Source organism: Abramis brama (assembly GCF_963993115.1).
Source record: "Abramis brama genome assembly, chromosome: 20".
In the NCBI taxonomy this organism is placed as follows: domain Eukaryota; kingdom Metazoa; phylum Chordata; class Actinopteri; order Cypriniformes; family Leuciscidae; genus Abramis; species Abramis brama.
In genome coordinates this window covers 723,130-747,628 of record NC_139982.1, presented here as the reverse complement: position 1 = coordinate 747,628, position 24,499 = coordinate 723,130, and the positions used below count along the sequence as shown (strand labels likewise).

At 42.6% G+C, this 24,499-nt stretch overlaps 1 protein-coding gene across 14 annotated transcripts in view; it reads left to right on the top strand.

The window, feature by feature from the left end:
* insc (INSC spindle orientation adaptor protein) overlaps positions 1-24,499 on the top strand; it is a 96,382-nt gene that overhangs the window by 10,179 nt on the left and 61,704 nt on the right. For 6 of the 14 annotated variants that reach the window (XM_084094921.1, XM_084094916.1, XM_084094919.1 and 3 more), the window contains exons 2-3: positions 613-1,694; positions 20,184-20,272. In XM_084094921.1, coding sequence (XP_083951047.1) covers positions 20,217-20,272 — 56 coding nt within the window. In that variant the 5' untranslated portion in view covers positions 613-1,694; positions 20,184-20,216. Of the gene's footprint in view, positions 1-612; positions 1,695-8,459; positions 8,556-20,183; positions 20,273-24,499 lie in introns of those variants that run through there. The other 8 variants (XM_084094914.1, XM_084094912.1, XM_084094918.1 and 5 more) reach the window with 3 other exon arrangements.

The window sequence follows — 24,499 nt, the reverse complement described above, 5'->3', positions numbered from 1 at the left end:
TGGCCCCCGACTGAGCCTGGGTTCTCCCAAGGTTTTTTTTTTTCTCCATTAGGTCACCTGATGGAGTTTTTCGGTTCCTTGCCACTGTTGCCTTTGGCTTGCTCAGTTGAGGATATTTGGGGATATTTAATTGAATTAATCAATCAACAATACTATTGATCAGCATTACCAAACGTGGACGTTTTCCACTAGAAACAAACATTGATGTATTATTTTAATTTAATACTGTGAAGCTGCTTTGATACAATCTGTATTGTGAAAAGCGCTATATAAATAAACTTGACTTGACTTGACTTGACTCTTACAGTAATGCATGGCTTCACTTCGGAAGGCCTTCATTGACCCTCTGGAGTCTTCTGGACTGCTGTTATGATGGATGGAGCTTTTACCCCTGTGTGTGCGAATGCATCAGGATCCTGCGGCGATGTGTGTCAGTGTTCAGAAGCACACACAGTTGCTCATAGTGTCCTCTAGCATTTCTGCATCTCAGCAGCATCTTCCCATGGGTCGAGTGTAAAAGCGGAATCAACACTCAACAGCGTGTCTAGATCAGGAACGTACCGCTGTGGTATTTCCGCTGGTCATTTGCTGTTCTCGCTGTTTTTATCTCAGGTCGCTTGTGGTCGTCTTCATCGCAGCAGAGATCCACCAGTGTGCATCACAAGCGATGTGTGTGTATCACAAGCGATGTGTGTGTGATGGTGTGAGTATGACGGGAGTGAAGCGGTCCTCATCTGGAGATGAAGAGGGCAGGTGTGTTTGGGTATCACCGGCTGCTGGAGAGCGTAACTGAACCCTTCGGCGCGTGTGTGTGAAGGACGTCCCACAGGGAGTCTTCAGGTGCTCTGATCAGCCTCTCCAGGAGTGTGTCGGCAGGACCTGTGGCTTCACACACACTCTTCACACAACACACAGAAACAGGTTACAGTGATCCGACTCCCTGTAGGACAAACAAAGAGATCTAAAGATGACAATACTGTAATGGAAACACATACACACTTTAGTGTCTTCATACAGAAGATGCATAAATATCCTCATTGATATCGATACATTCAGAAGTAGTGTTATACCAAAGCATAGTAACACAGATCATCCTGCATGTTGAACACAGTGTGTGTCTCAGCTTCAGTAACACAGATCATCCTGCATGTTGAACACAGTGTGTGTCTCAGCTTCAGTAACACAGATCATCCTCATGTTGAACACAGTGTGTGTCTCAGTGCTATGCTCAGCTGGAAGGGCCTGATCTCAGCAGGGTTTCTCCTCAGTGAAGATGCAAGGCTTACTAACTCCTGTAGATATTCACGTGCCTTTCTTTCGGGATAAGCAAGCATTCACTGGCATAGTATTTTTAGTGATCGCTTGGTTGGCATATAGTTATAAATGAACACTAAATGATATTATGATAGTGTGTGTGTGATTCTGGTAGGGAAGGTTGTGTGTTATCATGGCAGCAGTGATGATGTGCATCTGAGAGTCTAGTTACACATCATTCATTATTAAGAGGCTCGAGGTGTGTGTCTCCTGCCTGCCGTCTGCTGGGAGTCTCACCGCTTCATTGGACACGAGCGTCTCTAACGCTGAAGATGTTCGCTGAGCTCCTGAAGACATTAGCTGTGGCGTTAGCTCCTGACAGAAACCACCTCCCGTCATCTGAGCCTACGCAAGATTGCAGCTTTTAGTCAGTTTGTAAGGTAAGACACACATTATTTCTGTCTGTCTGTATCTGTTCCTCTGCTGAATACATCCCTCTGTCCATCTGTGTGAAGATGATTAACACGTCTGACACTGTATTATAAATGCAGAGATTATTGTATGGACAGTGGTTTATTAGACTGATGCACTGATGGAGAGTATCATTGGACTGGTGTGTGTATAATGCTGTGGTGAGGTCAGGAAGTGATGTCAGGTGGACTTTTATTCAGTGTCTACTGTCATCATGTACATCATCAAGTCAAGTCACCTTCATTTATACAGCGCTTTTAATATAGATTGTTTGAAAGCAGCTTTACAGTGATAACAGGAGATTACAGTAACAGCGATTGTTTAGGCTTTACAGCAGCTCTAGAATAAAGTTATTGTCCAGCTATAGTTAGTTTTGATTGATTCACTTCCGTTGCAAAGATCATTAGTTATTAACTTAGGGGCCGCTAACACGACACCGTTCTCTCAGAAAACAGAAACTTTAATGTGTTCTGGCCGCTCATCCGCACAACAGTGTTTGGAGCTCGAGAACGCAAACTTTGAAACAGATTCCAAGGTGCAAGTTTTGGAAAATTTTGAGAAATGTGATCATCTCCGTGTAAACTTCAAAAACGAGAATCTGTGTAAACGCTGACGGCGTGCACATGCGTATCATGTGTTTAGTCTATAGGTATGGCGTTTGAATATATATGCGTAATGGAGGCCGGACGGAGGCTGGAGGCTGCAGTCTTTAGCCTACTCGTTAGAGCGCCTGACTCTCCCGCCGGAGCTCCGGGTTCGAGGCCCGCACAGAGCGGGGCGAGGAGGACCCTGGTGGAGGGGTTACGTATGTGCACAGGCGCATAGTCTTTCTTTACAAACTGACATCGCCACATTACTTGTCTGGCAGCATAATACAGAATTTTAAGCCGTTTCTGCGTATCCATGCGAACTGGAATCAAGTGTTCCAGTCCTGCCCTTTTGATCACTTTTTGCTCATTACAGAAACTCTGATATTTAGCATATACCAGACATGCCAATGCGATGACCCACTCTGACGTCCATTTGTTAGAGTTAGACAAAATCCGAGAAATCTGAAGATTATTTTCCTGTTTACAAAGTTTATAACTAATTACATAAAAGTATTTGTAAACTAGATATACAGCATAAATATAGGGTAGCATCTATTTAAGCTTTTGAGTTTCATATTGCATTTTCTCATTTCATTATTTCCAAAGCATTATATTATACAGACACATTAATCATATGTTTTTTTTAGGTCAAATCTTGTTCTACCACACATACATTTACTTATGTTTCTACACACACTGAAACATACTATTTTGATGTATTGCCAGCAACTAAAACCTAAATTTACGTATGAACAACTTTACAGACAGTGGGCCCTATCTTACACCCGGCGCAATGCAGCAGCAAGCGCGATGCAAGTGTGTTTTGCTAGTTTCAGCCCGACGCAGTTATCATTTTCACGTCCTGCACCACGTTGTTTAAATAGCAAACAACGTGCGCGTACACTCTGCGTATTACACACACAGGGACGCACAGCAGCACACAAACATGCCAAATATTTAAAATAAAAGGATTACAATGTAAAAGATTATTATTGTATACATAAAGATATGGTGAATCCGGCGTGTGCCGTAGATGTTATGCTTGCGCACTTTGACCTCAACTAGCAAAAGTGGATTCAGACGCCTTAAGTCAACTTGCGCTTAGAACATTAAAATAGGGCCCAGTATCCTTTTGGCCATTAAATTGCAAGCATTAACAAATGTTAATGAATCCTTATTTAGTCAATGAATATTTTAATGAATGGATTTAATTGTGGATTCTATTGCGTTTATGATACATGAAATTATGTGTCTGGGTGAGGTTCAACAAGGACAGGAGATAAAGAAGGCTTCACACATGTGGCTCGCCATACAGTTTCACAGCGCGAGGTGACAGCACTGGAGTTTAGGCCAGGTGTTGCAGTAAACCGTGAGTGAAACAACATTTGATAACTGATAAGCACATTTCTGTTGCTTAACACAAAACAGCGCTACTTGTGTCATTGAAACGTGCCGCACACGGAGCATTTATTATCTCTGCCTGAAAGATAGCGCGAGCTCAGAACAAGTGCGTTTACTCGCTGACCGGTCTCGATCACGTGACCACTGAACCGCGCAGTGAGATCCAGTTCTGCGTTCTGGGATTTAAACTAGTTTAAAGACGGATGAAACAGCGCTGACATTCTCAACAACACTGACATGGAAAACAGGAGGAACACTGTGTGACAACAATCCAGATGAATACTTTCAGTTCACATCACAAACATTTACCATGCATTTACTGTAGTAACACTTACTGTAAACATGGTATTGTGCCAGAAATGTGTGATATTCATATCGAATTTTATTATATTATTAATATAGACATGTATTAAATATTAAAGGAGAAATGAAATATAGGGCAAATTACAGACACCATGTGGATCGTGGGTCTGAATGAGAGCTGATGAGCTGATGAGTGTATGAGCGTTTGCAGTCTTCAGATTCAGTACTGACACACCCACGCTTTGTTTAGTTTTCATTATTTGCTGTTTGGTCCTGTCACTGGCGACTGAGCACATGCACTCATGAGCAAATAACAGTGAGGAAGTGTTTATACTGGTGATTAGTAATGATGGATGCAGGGGTTATGTAACACTGGGAGTGAGCCGGCACCTGATGAACACACACCGGGACAGCAGGGCTCGCTCGTGGCCGTCAGACCTGGGGGATTTATTACACTTATACCGCAGTTACCACACACACGCTTATATAATGGTAATCTTAAAACTATTTTCACATTGTACTTTATGCCACTGTTTAAGCATCCCGATTAGAAACAAACCTGCTGTGGAGTTACAGACGATTCATTAATCAACACCCTGGGATTACCTGTCAGCCAATCAAAATGGAGAATTCACTGTAAGAATACTTCATTGTTCACCGAAGCCCTGTTCATCTCTATTGTCTCTTGTTTATCTGGTTTATCATCTATTCTTTCTCTCTGTCCCTGGTGGAAAAACATATGCTAAGTATACTTGCAGCCAGACTAATTCAGTATACTTCAAGAGTGTTAATGATTAGTTAACTTGAAGTGTGCTAATTTTGTACTAAGTATATTTTAGTTGTAATTAAATTGTAGTAAAGCATATCTTTAAATGTATTTAGTGTACTTCTGTGTGCTAAATTGGAACAACTTCAAGTATACTTACTATACTTTAAAGTATATATGCCTGTGTCGGGACTAATTACATGCTTGATTAGTGATATTAAAAGTGTACTTTATTTGTGTTACAAGTACATTACAAATTCATTGCGAGTGTCATAAAATTCATAAAGTGTATTATATTTGAGTAAAACGTATATGCTCAGTAATACCTTTGGCTTATTCCAAATACTACAAATTGCACACTTGGTCTTCAATAACAAATGCACATTAATAAACAAATATTACTTAGCTATACATTGTATACATTTTATTTAAATATGTTTTAAATGGGCTTTCAATGCATTTCTGCATAATATGCTTTAATACTTTCTGAAAGCAATTTATGTCCAAGTAATGAAGTGAATTCCAAGCATGAAGAATTACTCTAAATTACTCTAATATTTAACTTAAAATATACTACAACTTCAGGATATTTAATAATGTATTTTGAAAGTATACTTTCAATTGTTACAATGATCATTTTCAGCACATAGTTAAAAATAAACCCAAAATATATATATATTTTTTTCAATTTCAATTTTTTTTTTTTTTTTTAAGTATACTAAAGTACAATTATTTTAAAGTGTGTTAAAAGTTGTATTGTGAAAATAGGTAAAAGCATGATGCTAATATACTTTAAAGATATTTAAAGATAGTAAAACATTTTTGTTAGTATATTTGCAATGTACTATTGATAAAAAAGGAATATATTTCAAATACAATAAAGTATACTTTTTTCCACTAGGGGTGTTTCATCCTTTAAAAAATTCCAGACAGTTTTTCTTTCAATTCACTGAAAGACATTAATAACTTAACCTCCTGCATGACTGCACGACATTTTTCCGACACGTTTTTTGCTTCAGATTTTTGATGTTGTTGGGCCTAGCATTTTAGCTATAATAAATAAGTCCCTTCTCACAGGGGTTGTTCCTAAATACCTAAAACATGCAACCGTAAAAAAAAAAAAAAACAACAACAACTAATCTTGGCCTTAACCATACTTTCCAATTATAGACCAAATTGATCTTTTATTTCTAAAATCTTAGAGAAAGTTGTATTGGAAAAACAGCAGAGTCATTTGGAGTTAAATAGTGTTTTTGAAGAATCCCAGTCTGGGTTTAGAACATATCACAGTCCTGAGTCAGCTTTATGTACTGTACTGCTTTATTAAAAGATTTTATGATATTTTATTGTCTGTTGACTCAGGGGATTCTGTGAGACTCTTACTCTTAGATTTAAGTGCTGCCTTTGATACAGTGGACCACAAAATGATGATCTCACAACTAGAACAGTGTGTGGGTATTGAATGATGCACTCTAGTTTGGTTTGAGTCCTATCTGAATGCTAGAACGTCTTCTGTTTGTCTTGATGGGTTCTCTTCTTCTGATTCTGCTTTGGGTTATGGAGTCCCTCAGGGCTCCGTTCTGGGCCCTGCTCTGTTCTCGTTGTATGCGCTCCCTTTGGGGACTATCTAGGGCTGTAGTCAAGACCACCTTTGTCGAGTCCAAGACAAGTCCAAGACCAGGACTAGTCGAGTCCAAGTCAAGACCGAGTCCAAAGAGGTTCGAGTCCGAGTCAAGACCGAGTCCAGGACAGGAAAAAAAAAGTCTGCTAAAAAAATATAGGCTAGCCTATAGAAATTAAATCATTATGTAATAATGAAATAATGAATAATTCAAAACAACAAAAAAATAATAATTATATAGGCCTAAAGGAGCACACACATTCGTTTCGACTGTCTGATCAGCCTTACATTCTGTTCCTGTCAATACACGCGATGTCAACCAATTAAACTGCATGAGGGAGGGCCGAGCCAACTCACACACACACACACAAGAGATGCGGATAAACCGCGGATCGGGCGGATGACGTGACGAAAAATAATGTTTTAGCCTACCACTCGTGGAATAGGCAAAGAAAGAAAGGTAAGAAAAAAAGTCGGAAAACTTTGCCCATTAATTAGATGTGCAAGGCAAGCAGGCTAGTTTTCGGGGTGTTATGGACAATTAAAAATATGAATATTCACGTTGCACTAGCGGTGGACTTTCAGCGAGTTTATTTAAACATTTATTTTTTATAGAGCCGTTTGTGAGTCAAAAGAGCCGGCTCTTTTCAGTGAGCTGAGTGAAACGAACCGGCTCACGAAAATGAGCCGCAAAGGCCCATAGTTATTAGGTGGCCAGTGTTTCACTTTCCCTCCAATAATATTTTGTTTTAATATCGCGGCGACGCATGTGTGATTACTGGGAACATAAGACACCTGGACTCGGTTGAGACCAAAAGCCATATTTGGCAAGACCAGTGGCCGAGACCGAGACAAGTCCGAGTCCGAATACCAGCGAGTCCGAGACAAGTCCGAGACCATAGAAAAGCGGTCTCGAGTCCGGACTCGAGTCCAAGACCGGACTCGAGTACTACAGCCCTAGGACTATCCATAAACCTAACCCTATCCCCAACCCTAAGCCTAACCCTAACCCACATTTATTTGCCCCTAAAGAAAAGATACAAAAAAGTATTTTCCTAAGCTCATTATCAGCATGCTTGTCTGATATGAAGTCCTGGTTTTTCTTACATCTAAACGAGAGCAAAACTGAGGCCATTGGTTTTGGGCCCTCAGGAGGTCTCTGCTACTCCCGATGGCCACCTGGGAGATGTGGTCCCCTATGTAAAACACTCTGTGAAAAACTTTATTTTTGACTCTGCACAGATAAGTTAAATCTAGTTTTTTTCCAGCAGTTTTTTTTTCCAATAAAGATTATTATCTAAGGCTAAGAGTTTCTTAGCATTTGCAGAGTTTGAGAGAGTGATCCTTTCGTTCATCTCATCTACACTTGACTATTGTAATTCTCTTTATATTGGAATGAGTCAATCCAATATTAGTCGTCTTCAGATGTTCAGAATGCAGCAGCCAGACTTTTGACTGGCACAAGGACATTTAATCATATTTACCCAGTACTACATTGGTTTTTACACTGGCTGCCGGTTTGTTACAGAATTGATTTTAAAATTCGGCTTTTGTTTTTAAAGCCATGAATGGATTAGCTCCAAAATATCTCTCTGATCTTTTGAAATTAAATAACTAATGCTAGATCATTAAGGTCATCTCAACAAAGACTGCTGGTGGTTCCGAGGTCTAGACTTAAGACGAGGGGTGACCGTGCTCTTTCTATTGTGGAATAGTCTTCCTCTAACCCTAAGAGTAGTATCAGATCGTACGAGCAGGGCTTGTGTCTGGTGTTGCTCAAACAGTAGAGCGTTAGCGCTTGCAACGCCGAGGTCAAGGGTTCGATTCCCAGGGAAAGCAAGAAATGGTACGAGTGTAAATTTGTAATGCAATGTAAGTTGCTTTGGATAAAAGCGACTGCCATGTGCATAACTGTAAATGTAAATGCCGTTGTGTGTCTGTGGGACTGGGAGCTGCTGTGGACGTTCACTCCCAGTATCCGCTGGTTTAGATCATGAGCACTCGCCCACTCCTTCATCACGCTCCTCTTTATGGGTTCAACATCTCTGTGACAGATGAGATTTATACTGATCCAAGCTCTTATGATGGAGATATCCCCTCAGTGGACTGAGAGAGGAAACACTCAGCTCTGGGAATCGCTTTGAGGTCGGTGAGGGAAATGTGAAACACACTAAATATCTTCACTATGTGAGGAAGTATCATGAAATCATTCAATAAAAAAAATGATTTAGCCCTAATAAGCTTTTTGTTCATTTTTGACCGATTTGAATGGTTTCAAAATTATATATAATAAAAAACTCTGAGAAATTGTTAAAATAATCTCTAAATAACTATCCAAATGTATATTTTCTAGTCATAACATCTAAAATTATTGTGCTATCATGAAGTCATGTTATTTTTATTCCTGGCCAAAATACATTCTCATATTTTCTTTATCTTTCAGCTTACGGAAGTGAAGACTTTTTACTGGAGTGAATTTACAAAATGTTGCATATTGTTTACACATATGATGGTGAAATAGAGAAATGTACACAAAAATAAGATCTAAAAGGCCTAAAATCCTCCAAGAGCATAACTTCTATGATCTGGGACTATGAATAATTTTCATAGGACTGTGAGGACTGTGCATAATATTATTACTAATTCAGGGAAATTAGTTTTATATCGTTTGATTAAAAATAAAACGTTCCTCGTACTGATCCCGACTAACAGCCAATGAGTGACCCGTTTCTGAAAAGTTTAGGAGGGTTAACAGATATCTGTCTCTAATGACACCAAAAGTCTACCAGGTCTGTAAGCTACTGCGGTTAGTCCATAGAAGAAACACTTCATTTCTGTGGAAAACCAGCTGACATCTGTTCTGCATTCTGGATCTGGCTGAGAGTGAGTGGACCTGGCATGTGCTGAACACCTGAGCGCTCCTCTACCTCCTCTAACTCCTCTACCTCCTCTAACTCCTCCTCTAACTCCTCTAACTCCTCTAACTCCTCTAACTCCTCTAACTCCTCTACCTCCTCTAACTCCTCTACCTCCTCTAACTCTACCTCCTCTACCTCCTCTAACTCCTCTACCTCCTCTAACTCTACCTCCTCTAACTCCTCTACCTCCTCTAACTCCTCTACCTCCTCTAACTCCTCTAACTCCTCTACCTCCTCTAACTCCACTACCTCCTCTAACTCCTCTAACTCCTCTACCTCCTCTAACTCCTCTACCTCCTCTACCTCCTCTAACTCCTCTACCTCCTCTAACTCCTCTACCTCCTCTACCTCCTCTAACTCCTCTAACTCCTCTACCTCCTCTACCTCCTCTAACTCCTCTAACTCCTCTACCTCCTCTACCTCCTCTAACTCCTCTAACTCCTCTACCTCCTCTACCTCCTCTACCTCCTCTAACTCCTCTACCTCCTCTACCTCCTCTACCTACTCTACCTCCTCTAACTCCTCTAACTCCTCTACCTCCTCTAACTCCTCTACCTCCTCTACCTCCTCTACCTCCTCTACCTCCTCTACCTCCTCTACCTCCTCTAACTCCTCTACCTCCTCTAACTCCTCTACCTCCTCTAACTCCTCTACCTCCTCTACCTCTACCTCCTCTAACTCCTCTACCCCCTCTACCTCCTCTAACTCCTCTACCTCTACCTCCTCTAACTCCTCTAACTCCTCTACCTCCTCTACCTCCTCTAACTCCTCTACCTCCTCTAACTCCTCTAACTCCTCTACCTCCTCTAACTCCTCTACCTCCTCTACCTCCTCTACCTCCTCTACCTCCTCTAACTCCTCTACCTCCTCTACCTCCTCTACCTCCTCTAACTCCTCTACCTCCTCTAACTTCTCTACCTCCTCTAACTCCTCTACCTCCTCTACCTCCTCTACCTCCTTTAACTCCTCTACCTCCTCTACCTCCTCTAACTCCTCTACTCCTCTAACTCCTCTAACTCCTCTACCTCCTCTAACTCCTCTACCTCCTCTAACTCGTCTAACTCCTCTACCTCGTCTACCTCCTCTAACTCCTCTACCTCCTCTAACTCTACCTCCTCTACCTCCTCTAACTCCTCTACCTCCTCTACCTCCTCTAACTCCTCTACCTCCTCTAACTCCTCTACCTCCTCTAACTCCTCTAACTCCTCTAACTCCTCTACCTCCTCTAACTCCTCTACCTACTCTACCTCCTCTAACTCCTCTACCTCCTCTAACTCCTCTAACTCCTCTACCTCCTCTAACTCCTCTAACTTCTCTACCTCCTCTAACTCCTCTACCTCCTCTACCTCTAACTCCTCTACCTCCTCTAACTCCTCTACCTCCTCTACCTCCTCTACCTCCTCTAACTCTGCTTGTGTTTCTGAGATTAATATGATGATAGCATCATTGATTTGGTGCGGCTACGATAAATTAGAATAGACTCAACAGATTCTGGAGTGCTTAAGTCTGCTGTATATCTATAGAAATGTACTGCTTTCATCACAAATATTATTTTGGATTGCAAATATTATTTGAGTGCAGAGACTCAACTGAATCTTCTTGAGACTCGAGATGTGAATCACACAGTGTATGCCCACCTTCAGTCATCACGATATCAAATCACTTGATTCCAGTGAAATTGGCTCTTATAGTGAAATGGTGAGATCATTTCCAGTGGCTCTTGACATGCACTCGTCGAGCGCTGCTGGTCATGGCATGCTTGACTCGTGTTCTTCAGGTTGTAGTGGTTTAATGAGAGCTCTCGAGGAACACACAGCACAGGGAGCGTTCAGTGGAAACTATCCTGTCTGGAGCAGAACTTCCGGGCTCTAGCACGTGCAATATAGGCTTTGATTGCTTCTGTAATCTGACTAACTTTGTGGAATTACATGAGACTAAATAGTCATGACACTTTGATGTATTTCATACAAAGAAAGACAAAAGCATGTCTGTTACTGAATGGTGAGTGGTCTTCTGTGAGGTTTGTGTAGTCTTTGTGTAACAGTAATGTCCCGCAGAGGCAAAGCACAGTCACTAAACATTCTGTAAGCCTGAAGTCGGTTCTCTTAGTCCATCTTCTGGTCTGCGACTGACAGGTTTGGCTCAACTATGTTCAGATTTACAGAAAATAGTTTTTGCTTAATTCATAAAGCTCCGAAGTGGTTTTTTTTGGGGGAGTGGGAGAAACCTGTATTTCACTGAGCCACTGAGACGGCATTATTCATAGTCCCAGATCACAGATAGCCACTTCCAGCCCGGAGTAAAGCTCAGCCTCCCGCTGGACGCCATTAAGCGCATCAGGAGAGAGGACAGGCTTCCGTGGTTAGCAGGTTGTGGAAATTGAATAATGTAAATGGGATACATCAATAAATAGCAGGAATGAGCACTAAAGCTTACTGAGTCACTGGTGGCGTTCTGCCAGTAATCAGAAGATAAGGCATATTCTTTTGGCATAGTAATACAATTACTATAGAGGAAAGGACAGGACGAGAATAGAAGCTCTTCAGTTTAGATCAGTGGAGGGAGATGAAGCGCTGGACCGCAGTAACATCACTGAAACCACACGTCACTCACGGCTACATCTGCATCTACACAACACACACACAGCTAACACACACGTCACTCACGGCTACATCTGCATCTACACAACACACACAGCCAACACACAGCTAACACACACGTCACATCTGCATCTACACAACACACACACAGCTAACACACACATCACTCACGGCTACATCTGCATCTACACAACACACACAGCTAACACACACGTCACTCACGGCTACATCTGCATCTACACAACACACACACAGCTAACACACACGTCACATCTGCATCTACACAACACACACAGCTAACACACACATCACTCACGGCTACATCTGCATCTACACAACACACACAGCTAACACACACGTCACTCACGGCTACATCTGCATCTACACAACACACACACAGCTAACACACACGTCACATCTGCATCTACACAACACACACAGCTAACACACACGTCACTCACGGCTACATCTGCATCTACACAACACACACAGCTAACACACACGTCACATCTGCATCTACACAACACACACAGCTAACACACACATCACTCACGGCTACATCTGCATCTACACAACACACACAGCTAACACACACGTCACATCTGCATCTACACAACACACACAGCTAACACACACGTCACATCTGCATCTACACAACACACACAGCTAACACACACGTCACTCACAGCTACATCTGCATCTACACAACACACACAGCTAACACACACGTCACATCTGCATCTACACAACACACACAGCTAACACACACGTCACATCTGCATCTACACAACACACACAGCTAACACACAGTCACTCACAGCTACATCTGCATCTACACAACACACACAGCTAACACACACGTCACTCACAGCTACATCTGCATCTACACAACACACACAGCTAACACACACGTCACTCACAGCTACGGCTACATCTGCATCTACACAACACACACAGCTAACACACACGTCACTCACAGCTACATCTGCATCTACACAACACACACAGCTAACACACAGTCACTCACAGCTACATCTGCATCTACACAACACACACAGCTAACACACACGTCACTCACAGCTACATCTGCATCTACACAACACACACAGCTAACACACACGTCACTCACAGCTACATCTGCATCTACACAACACACACAGCTAACACACACGTCACTCACAGCTACATCTGCATCTACACAACACACACAGCTAACACACAGTCACTCACGGCTACATCTGCATCTACACAACACACACACAGCTAACACACACGTCACATCTGCATCTACACAACACACACAGCTAACACACACGTCACTCACGGCTACATCTGCATCTACACAACACACACACAGCTAACACACACGTCACATCTGCATCTACACAACACACACAGCTAACACACACGTCACATCTGCATCTACACAACACACACAGCTAACACACACGTCACTCACGGCTACATCTGCATCTACACAACACACACACAGCTAACACACACATCACTCACGGCTACATCTGCATCTACACAACACACACAGCCAACACACAGCTAACACACACGTCACATCTGCATCTACACAACACACACACAGCTAACACACACATCACTCACGGCTACATCTGCATCTACACAACACACACAGCTAACACACACGTCACTCACGGCTACATCTGCATCTACACAACACACACACAGCTAACACACACATCACTCACGGCTACATCTGCATCTACACAACACACACAGCTAACACACAGCTAACACACACGTCACATCTGCATCTACACAACACACACACAGCTAACACACATCACTCACGGCTACATCTGCATCTACACAACACACACAGCTAACACACACGTCACATCTGCATCTACACAACACACACAGCTAACACACACGTCACATCTGCATCTACACAACACACAGCTAACACACACGTCACATCTGCATCTACACAACACACACACAGCTAACACACACGTCAGTCACGGCTACATCTGCATCTACACAACACACACAGCTAACACACACGTCACATCTGCATCTACACAACACACACAGCTAACACACACGTCACATCTGCATCTACACAACACACACAGCTAACACACACGTCACTCACGGCTACATCTGCATCTACACAACACACACAGCTAACACACACTTCACATCTGCATCTACACAACACACACAGCTAACACACACGTCACATCTGCATCTACACAACACACACAGCTAACACACACGTCACTCACGGCTACATCTGCATCTACATAACACACACAGCTAACACACACGTCACATCTGCATCTACACAACACACACAGCTAACACATACGTCACTCACGGCTACATCTGCATCTACACAACACACACAGCTAACACACAGTCACTCACAGCTACATCTGCATCTACACAACACACACAGCTAACACACACGTCACATCTGCATTTACACAACACACACAGCTAACACACACGTCACATCTGCATCTACACAACACACACAGCTAACACACACGTCACATCTGCATCTACACAACACACACAGCTAACACACACGTCACATCTGCATTTACACAACACACACAGCTAACACACACGTCACATCTGCATCTACACAACACACACAGCTAACACACACATCACTCACGGCTACATCTGCATCTACACAACACACACAGCTAACACACACGTCACTCACGGCTACATCTGCATCTACACAACACACACAGCTAACACACACGTCACTCACAGCTACATCTGCATCTACACAACACACACACAGCTAACACACACGTCACCCACAGCTACATCTGCATCTACACAACACACACAGCTAACACACACGTCACATCTGCATTTACACAACACACACAGCTAACACACACGTCACATCTGCATCTACACAACACACACAGCTAACACACACATCACTCACGGCTACATCTGCCTCTTCACAACACACACAGCTAACACACACGTCACTCACGGCTACATCTGCATCTACACAACACACACACAGCTAACACACACGTCACTCACAGCTACATCTGCATCTACACAACACACACAGCTAACACACACGTCACATCTGCATTTACACAACACACACAGCTAACACACACGTCACATCTGCATCTACACAACACACACAGCTAACACACACATCACTCACGGCTACATCTGCCTCTTCACAACACACACAGCTAACACACACGTCACTCACGGCTACATCTGCATCTACACAACACACACAGCTAACACACACGTCACATCTGCATCTACACAACACAAACAGCTAACACACACATCACTCACGGCTACATCTGCCTCTTCACAACACACACAGCTAACACACACGTCACTCACGGCTACATTTGCATCTACACAACACACACACAGCTAACACACACGTCACATCTGCATCTACACAACACACACACAGCTAACACACACGTCACATCTGCATCTACACAACACACACAGCTAACACACACGTCACATCTGCATCTACACGACACACAGCTAACACACACGTCACATCTGCATCTACACAACACACACAGCTAACACACACGTCACATCTGCATCTACACAACACACACAGCTAACACACACGTCACATCTGCATCTACACGACACACACAGCTAACACACACGTCACTCACGGCTACATCTGCATCTACACAACACACACAGCTAACACACACTTCACATCTGCATCTACACAACACACACAGCTAACACACGTCACTCACAGCTACATCTGCATCTACACAACACACACAGCTAACACACACGTCACTCACGGCTACATCTGCATCTACACAACACACACAGCTAACACACACGTCACTCACGGCTACATCTGCATCTACACAACACACACACAGCTAACACACACATCACTCTTTATGATGTGAATGTTGTGTTGAAGTTTTGTGAGCTCTTTATGATGTGAATGTTGTGTTGAAGTTTTGTGAGCTCTTCATGATGTGAATGTTGTGTTGAAGTTTTGTGAGCTCTTTATGATGTGATTGTTGTGTGTGTAGGTGTTGTGTTGAAGTTTTGTGAGCTCTTTATGATGTGAATGTTGTGTTGAAGTTTTGTGAGCTCTTTATGATGTGATTGTTGTGTGTGTAGGTGTTGTGTTGAAGTTTTGTGAGCTCTTTATGATGTGAATGTTGTGTTGAAGTTTTGTGAGCTCTTTATGATGTGAATGTTGTGTTGAAGTTTTGTGAGCTCTTTATGATGTGAATGTTGTGTGTGTAGGTGTTGTGTTGAAGTTTTGTGAGCTCTTTATGATGTGATTGTTGTGTGTGTAGGTGTTGTGTTGAAGTTTTGTGAGCTCTTTATGATGTGAATGTTGTGTTGAAGTTTTGTGAGCTCTTTATGATGTGAATGTTGTGTGTTTAGGTGTTGTGTTGAAGTTTTGTGAGCTCTTCATGATGTGAATGATGTGTTGAAGTTTTGTGAGCTCTTTATGATGTGAATGTTGTGTGTTTAGATGTTGTGTTGAAGTTTTGTGAGCTCTTTATGATGTGAATGTATGTGTGCAGATGGTGTGTTGAAGTTTTTTGAGCTCTTTATGATGTGATTGTTGTGTGTGTAGGTGTTGTGTTGAAGTTTTGTGAGCTCTTTATGATGTGAATGTTGTGTTGAAGTTTTGTGAGCTCTTTATGATGTGAATGTGTGTGTGTAGGTGTTGTGTTGAAGTTTTGTGAGCTCTTTATGATGTGAATGTTGTGTTGAAGTTTTGTGAGCTCTTCATGATGTGAATGTGTGTGTGTAGGTGTTGTGTTGAAGTTTTGTGAGCTCTTTATGATGTGATTGTGTGTGTAGGTGTTGTGTTGAAGTTTTGTGAGCTCTTTATGATGTGATTGTGTGTGTAGGTGGTGTGTTGAAGTTTTGTGAGCTCTTTATGATGTGATTGTTGTGTGTTTAGGTGTTGTGTTGAAGTTTTGTGAGCTCTTTATGATGTGATTGTTGTGTGTGTAGGTGTTGTGTTGAAGTTTTGTGAGCTCTTTATGATGTGAATGTTGTGTTGAAGTTTTGTGAGCTCTTTATGATGTGAATGTGTGTGTGTAGGTGTTGTGTTGAAGTTTTGTGAGCTATTTATGATGTGAATGTTGTGTTGAAGTTTTGTGAGCTCTTTATGATGTGAATGTTTGTGTGTAGGTGTTGTGTTGAAGTTTTGTGAGCTCTTTATGATGTGAATGTATGTGTGTAGGTGGTGTGTTGAAGTTTTGTGAGCTCTTTATGATGTGATTGTTGTGTGTGTAGGTGTTGTGTTGAAGTTTTGTGAGCTCTTTATGATGTGAATGTTGTGTTGAAGTTTTGTGAGCTCTTCATGATGTGAATGTTGTGTTGAAGTTTTGTGAGCTCTTTATGATGTGAATGTTGTGTTGAAGTTTTGTGAGCTCTTTATGATGTGAATGTTGTGTTTGTAGGTGTTGTGTTGAAGTTTTGTGAGCTCTTTATGATGTGATTGTTGTGTGTGTAGGTGTTGTGTTGAAGTTTTGTGAGCTCTTTATGATGTGAATGTTGTGTTGAAGTTTTGTGAGCTCTTCATGATGTGAATGTTGTGTTGAAGTTTTGTGAGCTCTTCATGATGTGAATGTTGTGTTGAAGTTTTGTGAGCTCTTTATGATGTGATTGTTGTGTGTGTAGGTGTTGTGTTGAAGTTTTGTGAGCTCTTTATGATGTGAATGTTGTGTTGAAGTTTTGTGAGCTCTTCATGATGTGAATGTTGTGTTGAAGTTTTGTGAGCTCTTTATGATGTGAATGTGTGTGTGTAGGTGTTGTGTTGAAGTTTTGTGAGCTCTTCATGATGTGAATGTTGTGTTGAAGTTTTGTGAGCTCTTCATGATGTGAATGTTGTGTTGAAGTTTTGTGAGCTCTTTATGATGTGATTGTTGTGTTTGTAGGTGTTGTGTTGAAGTTTTGTGAGCTCTTCATGATGTGAATGTGTGTGTGTAGGTGTTGTGTTGAAGTTTTGTGAGCTCTTCATGATGTGAATGTTGTGTTGAAGTTTTGTGAGCTCTTCATGATGTGAATGTTGTGTTGAAGTTTTGTGAGCTCTTTATGATGTGAATGTGTGTGTGTAGGTGGTGTGTTGAAGTTTTGTGAGGTCTTTATGATGTGAATGTTGTGTTGAAGTTTTGTGAGCCTCTTTATGATGTGATTGTTGTGTGTGTAGGTGTTGTGTTGAAGTTTTGTGAGCTCTTTATGATGTGAATGTTGTGTTGAAGTTTTGTGAGCTCTTTATGATGTGAATGTTGTGTTGAAGTTTTGTGAGCTCTTTATGATGTGAATGTTGTGTTTGTAGGTGTTGTGTTGAAGTTTTGTGAGCTCTTTATGATGTGATTGTTGTGTGTGTAGGTGTTGTGTTGAAGTTTTGTGAGCTCTTTATGATGTGAATGTTGTGTTGAAGTTTTGTGAGCTCTTTATGATGTGAATGTTGTGTTTGTAGGTGTTGTGTTGAAGTTTTGTGAGCTCTTCATGATGTGAATGTTGTGTTGAAGTTTTGTGAGCTCTTTATGATGTGAATGTTGTGTGTGTAGGTGTTGTGTTGAAGTTTTGTGAGCTCTTCATGATGTGAATGTTGTGTGTGTAGGTGTTGTGTTGAAGTTTTGTGAGCTCTTCATGATGTGAATGTTGTGCTGAAGTTTTGTGAGCTCTTTATGATGTGAATGTTGTGTGTTTAGGTGTTGTGTTGAAGTTTTGTGAGCTCTTCATGATGTGAATGTTGTGTGTGTAGGTGTTGTGTTGAAGTTTTGTGAGCTCTTTATGATGTGAATGTTGTGTGTGTAGGTGTTGTGTTGAAGTTTTGTGAGCTCTTTATGATGTGAATGTTGTGTGTTTAGGTGTTGTGTTGAAGTTTTGTGAGCTCTTTATGATGTGATTGTTGTGTTTGTAGGCATGGTTCGAATTACGTGGGAGCCAGTGGGAGCTGAGCTCCCATAGAGAGAGGATGAGCTCCCATGAAAGCAGTAAATCATACACCTGTGAGGGTCTCTAAAAATCATCAGCACCATTATTTTAAATTACAAATAAAGCACTTTTTCCTTCAGACTACTGTAGCGTGACTTAAAAGATAGGACAAGATGCCAAACACATGGATCTCGCAGGATCTCGGATTGTCATCACACTACATCCTTATGCTTCGCTTTCTGCCAGGACTTTTACTGACTTTTCTCAACTCACAGAAGTGACGTCAACGTCCGATCTAGCAGTAGCATAACCCATCAGCCAAGTGTTATTTTAACATTTGCATAATTTGCGGGTGGGACATGTCCCCACCACTTTTTGCTAAGGTCGATATTGTCCCCTCCACTTTTGAAACATCTCGCGGCACTAATATTACATTTACATTTACATTTACATTTACATTTATTCATTTAGCAGACGCTTTTATCCAAAGCGACTTACAAATGAGAACAATAGAAGCAGTTAAACTAGCAGTAGGACAACAAAATGTAAGTGCTATGACCCTTCTCAGTTTAATTCAACGCAAATTTTTTTTTTTTTTTTTGTTATAGAACAGAATAGAGTAGTAGAGAGAAAGTGTTAGTATTACTGGATCAAGTGCTGTCGAAAAAGAAGTATTAGTGGTAGTTCTAATAAAGTGGTATTTAATATACCAATACAAATAAATAAAACATCTTCAGTTAACTAGCAGAGCATTCTTTTAGTTCGTTTGTTAAATAAGAGGCGATCAGTGCTGAAATGTGTTGTTTTTTTTTAAATCAAGTGATCAAGTGCTCGTTGCCGCTGCGATCAGTGGCGCGGATACTGTGTTCTCTTCTGGCTCGCGCACAGACTCGGATGCGCGCTTCAATCCGTTGTGGAGACTCTCTATTCGTTCCGGTGAAATTACAAAACAAAATGCACACAAACGTGTCCCTGCCTGATATACAACCACTGATAAACATAATCGTTTTTGATGAAAGAAAAAAAAAAAAAACCTATACGAGTGCGGATTAGAACCCAGAACCTCTGACACGCTTGGCAAAAGTTCTGCCACTGGACAAATTAAACCAAATGTACTATTTAAATTGAATTGTGTTAGGCTACGCTTTTTTTATTAAACATTTTAGTAAGCTACACCGTGCCTGCTCATAGGCTACTTTTTTTTTTCTTTTTTTAAAGAGACCCCACAAAGATGAAATCATAATTCGAACCATGTTTGTAGGTGTTGTGTTGAAGTTTTGTGAGCTCTTTATGATGTGATTGTTGTCTTTGTAGGTGTTGTGTTGAAGTGAGGAGGACACCGTGAGAATGGCTACGCCGCAGACTTCCAGACAGAGCAGCTACTCCTCAATCTCTGGAAAGATGTAAGTGACATTCATGCCTTATCAACCCAATTATCGTTCTCTTTTAGAAATTAAAAGAAAATAAGCATAACACTTTATTATAACTTTCATTAATAAATCATTAACTAACATTACATAATGCTTAACTGATCATTGGTCAATATATATTCACATAGTTAGAAATATGAGATAATGTGTTTAATAAACTTAACGCGTCTGGTCATGACATGCTTTAATATTTACATAATATTTAGCAGATCATTATTTAATGTAAATTAAAATGCTTACAAATGTCATTAAACTTTAAATTCATATGATCAAGCACTTTTTATAAAATCTACAAATTATTTTGACAGATGGTTTACAGTGACTAAAAGCTTAATTAATAATAGTATATAATGCTGAACGGATCTTTAGTTAATATATATTCAAGGCAAACGGATAGCAACACACACTGAACATAGACAATACCGGACACTGGACTGAAACAGAACTGAACATACAGTATATACAGGTGTTAATGATGGTGACTGATTAGTGCACAGCTGAATGTGATCAGTGTCTGTGACAACAAATGAGTGACAAAGGCAGGTGATGACAAAACATAACGAGTCTAAACTAACGTGAATGTGACAGAACGCCCCCTCCTGGTAGGCGCGACCTTGCACCGTGAAGAGGATGAGGGGATGACGAAGGGGTGGCACAGACAGGCAGATGAAGAGGATGAGGGGATGACGAAGGGGTGGCACAGACAGGCAGATGAAGAGGATGAGGGAATGGCGAAGGGGTGGCACAGACAGGCAGATGAAGAGGATGAGGGGAAGGCGAAGGGGTGGCATAGACAGGCAGATGAAGAGGATGAGGGGATGACGAAGGGGTGGCACAGACAGGCAGATGAAGAGGATGAGGGGAAGGCGAAGGGGTGGCATAGACAGGCAGATGAAGAGGATGAGGGAATGGCGAAGGGGTGGCACAGACAGGCAGATGAAGAGGATGAGGGGAAGGCGAAGGGGTGGCATAGACAGGCAGATGAAGAGGATGAGGGGATGACGAAGGGGTGGCACAGACAGGCAGATGAAGTGGATGAGGGGATGACGAAGGGGTGGCACAGACAGGCAGATGAAGAGGATGAGGGGATGGCGAAGGGGTGGCATAGACAGGCAGATGAAGAGGATGAGGGGATGGCGAAGGGGTGGCACAGACAGGCAGATGAAGAGGATGAGGGGAAGGCGAAGGGGTGGCATAGACAGGCAGATGAAGAGGATGAGGGAATGGCGAAGGGGTGGCACAGACAGGCAGATGAAGAGGATGAGGGGATGACGAAGGGGTGGCACAGACAGGCAGATGAAGAGGATGAGGGGATGGCGAAGGGGTGGCATAGACAGGCAGATGAAGAGGATGAGGGGATGACGAAGGGGTGGCACAGACAGGCAGATGAAGAGGATGAGGGGATGGCGAAGGGGTGGCATAGACAGGCAGATGAAGAGGATGAGGGGATGGCGAAGGGGTGGCACACACAGGCAGATGAAGAGGATGAGGGGATGGCAAAGGGGTGGCATAGACAGGCAGATGAAGAGGATGAGGGGATGGCAAAGGGGTGGCATAGAGGATGAGGGGATGGCGAAGGGGTGGCACAGACAGGCAGATGAAGAGGATGAGGGGATGGCGAAGGGGTGGCACACACAGGCAGATGAAGAGGATGAGGAGATGGCGAAGGGGTGGCACACACAGGCAGATGAAGAGGATGAGGGGAAGGCGAAGGGGTGGCATAGACAGGCAGATGAAGAGGATGAGGGGATGGCGAAGGGGTGGCATAGAGGATGAGGGGATGGCGAAGGGGTGGCACAGACAGGCAGATGAAGAGGATGAGGGGATGGCGAAGGGGTGGCACACACAGGCAGATGAAGAGGATGAGGGGATGGCGAAGGGGTGGCATAGACAGGCAGATGAAGAGGATGAGGGGATGGCGAAGGGGTGGCACACACAGGCAGATGAAGAGGATGAGGGGAAGGCGAAGGGGTGGCATAGACAGGCAGATGAAGAGGATGAGGGGAAGGCGAAGGGGTGGCATAGACAGGCAGATGAAGAGGATGAGGGGCTGGCGAAGGGGTGGCACAGACAGGCAGATGAAGAGGATGAGGGGATGGCGAAGGGGTGGCATAGACAGGCAGATGAAGAGGATGAGGTTCTGGGGGTGGACGATGAAGGTTCTGGGGGTGGACGGACGAAGAATAACAAATTTCAGGGTGCTAATGAAGGTGGAGTGAGCCAGCGGAGTGCCCCACAGCATCGTTGACGGAAGGAAGAGACATGGAGGAATACTGGTGAGGGCCGCTATGGGGCTGACGGGAGACGACGACAGCGAGGATGGAGCCCACCACGCAGCCGATGAGCTGAGGTGGCGGAGATCCTGGAGGCCACGATGTAGCCGCAGCGACGACCTCCCGAGAGCGAGGTGGAGATCCAGAGGTCTGAGGGTGAGACGGTGGAACCGACGTGCCGAGGGAGTCCAGTAAGACCAAATGGCCGATGGTCCACGGCGAGGTCGAGAGTGGAAGGAGCACATGTTCGGGAGCCAGGGCAACAGGTCGAGGCAGAGCGTAGCGTAGCTCCTCATGCCCAGGAGAAGATGGCTCCCAACAGGCCCGAGGTGGTACCACGCTACTGAGAGGCAGAGGGGGTGCCGAGGGACTGAAGGCTGATGGAGATGACGGAGTGGCACAGATGGCTGGAGACTGGGAGAGAGACTGTAGGCCAATGCAGAACCCCCCCCCCCCCCCAAAAAAAAGAGGATTGCAAAGTCCATGGTGCAAGCAGGGGTGAAAACAGAGCAAACACACTGAACACAAAAACAGAAGAAAAAAAGAAAATTCAACAAACGTGTTCAACTTGTTTGATCCGGTATTTTGTCACAGGTGGTTGCTGGCAGACGGATATGATTCAGTTCAAAAGGTTTATTCTCCAAAGATCCTACAGGAAGGCAAATGGATAGCAACACACACTGAACATAGACAATACCGGACACTGGACTGAAACAGAACTGAACATACAGGTGTTAATGATGGTGACTGATGAGTGCACAGCTGAATGTGATTAGTGTCCGTGACAACAAATGAGTGACGAAGGCAGGTGATGATGGATCAAATATTTATTTCACTCGGTCAAATGCTAATCAATTTATAATCTTTATAGCTCTTTATAGCTTTATAGCAAAAGACTTTGGAGTGGCTACAAAAAAAGAGACTGCAACCGGCCCATAGGAAACCGGGAAAAATATCGGAAGGGCATTAAATGTAGTCACGCAATGCTGATGTTGTTAACATGAACAATTCGAGAACAAAGTATAATTTGCACGGCTTGCCGTGATATTTACTTACTTAATAGGGTTGGGCGATATATCGCATGACACTGTAATGCGCATCTCGTCAGTAAAGCCGGTTCCTTGATTAGTAGTAAATCGCCATCACCTGCTTTCAGATGGAGCGGCATTTACTACACAGAGCCGTAGTTCACTGACAAGCTGAGCCATATCGCATTAATTATCGCAGGCGATACGTCCGCGATAATTCCGTGAATAACTGCAATTGCAGATTTCTAACAGAGATGGCGACAAAGAGGAAAAACTACGGACTGGAGCTTTAACTAATATTCACTAATGAACCTTATTGTAAAGTGTTACCGATTAATTGATTGATTTGAGTGCCCTTTTTTCAATAAAGTTTGAGGCGGGGCCAATCTTAAAGGGATAGTTCACCAAAAAATTAATATTCTATCAATAATTTCTCTCCCTCAGGTCATTCCAAACCCATAAGACCTTCGTTCATCTTCAGAACAGAGACATTGTAAGACAGAAATAATGATACTGTGTGTTTGAAAACTGATAGAGAAGCATCGGCTGAAGCCGGCAGATAATATCAGAAATAAACAATAATAAACAATCACCAAAGTCAAATATCACAACCAACCATAGAATATTCAGCTGCATTTATTTATTATGTACTTTTATTACGCTATGATTGTGCACTGAATTCGCTCTCGTAGGCTATTGAGTGAATAAATGATAGAAATCCATTTAGTTTCCCTAAATTCTTCCCTAAATGTATTACTGGAACGCTGTCCTGCATCTTCAGTCATTAGGGTTTTATGTTTAGTTCTGGATATGCTTAGAGGAACCCAAGCACCAGAAGCATCATTATCATGAGTGAACATTCAGGCATGTAGATATTAATATATACTGATGTGTGTGTG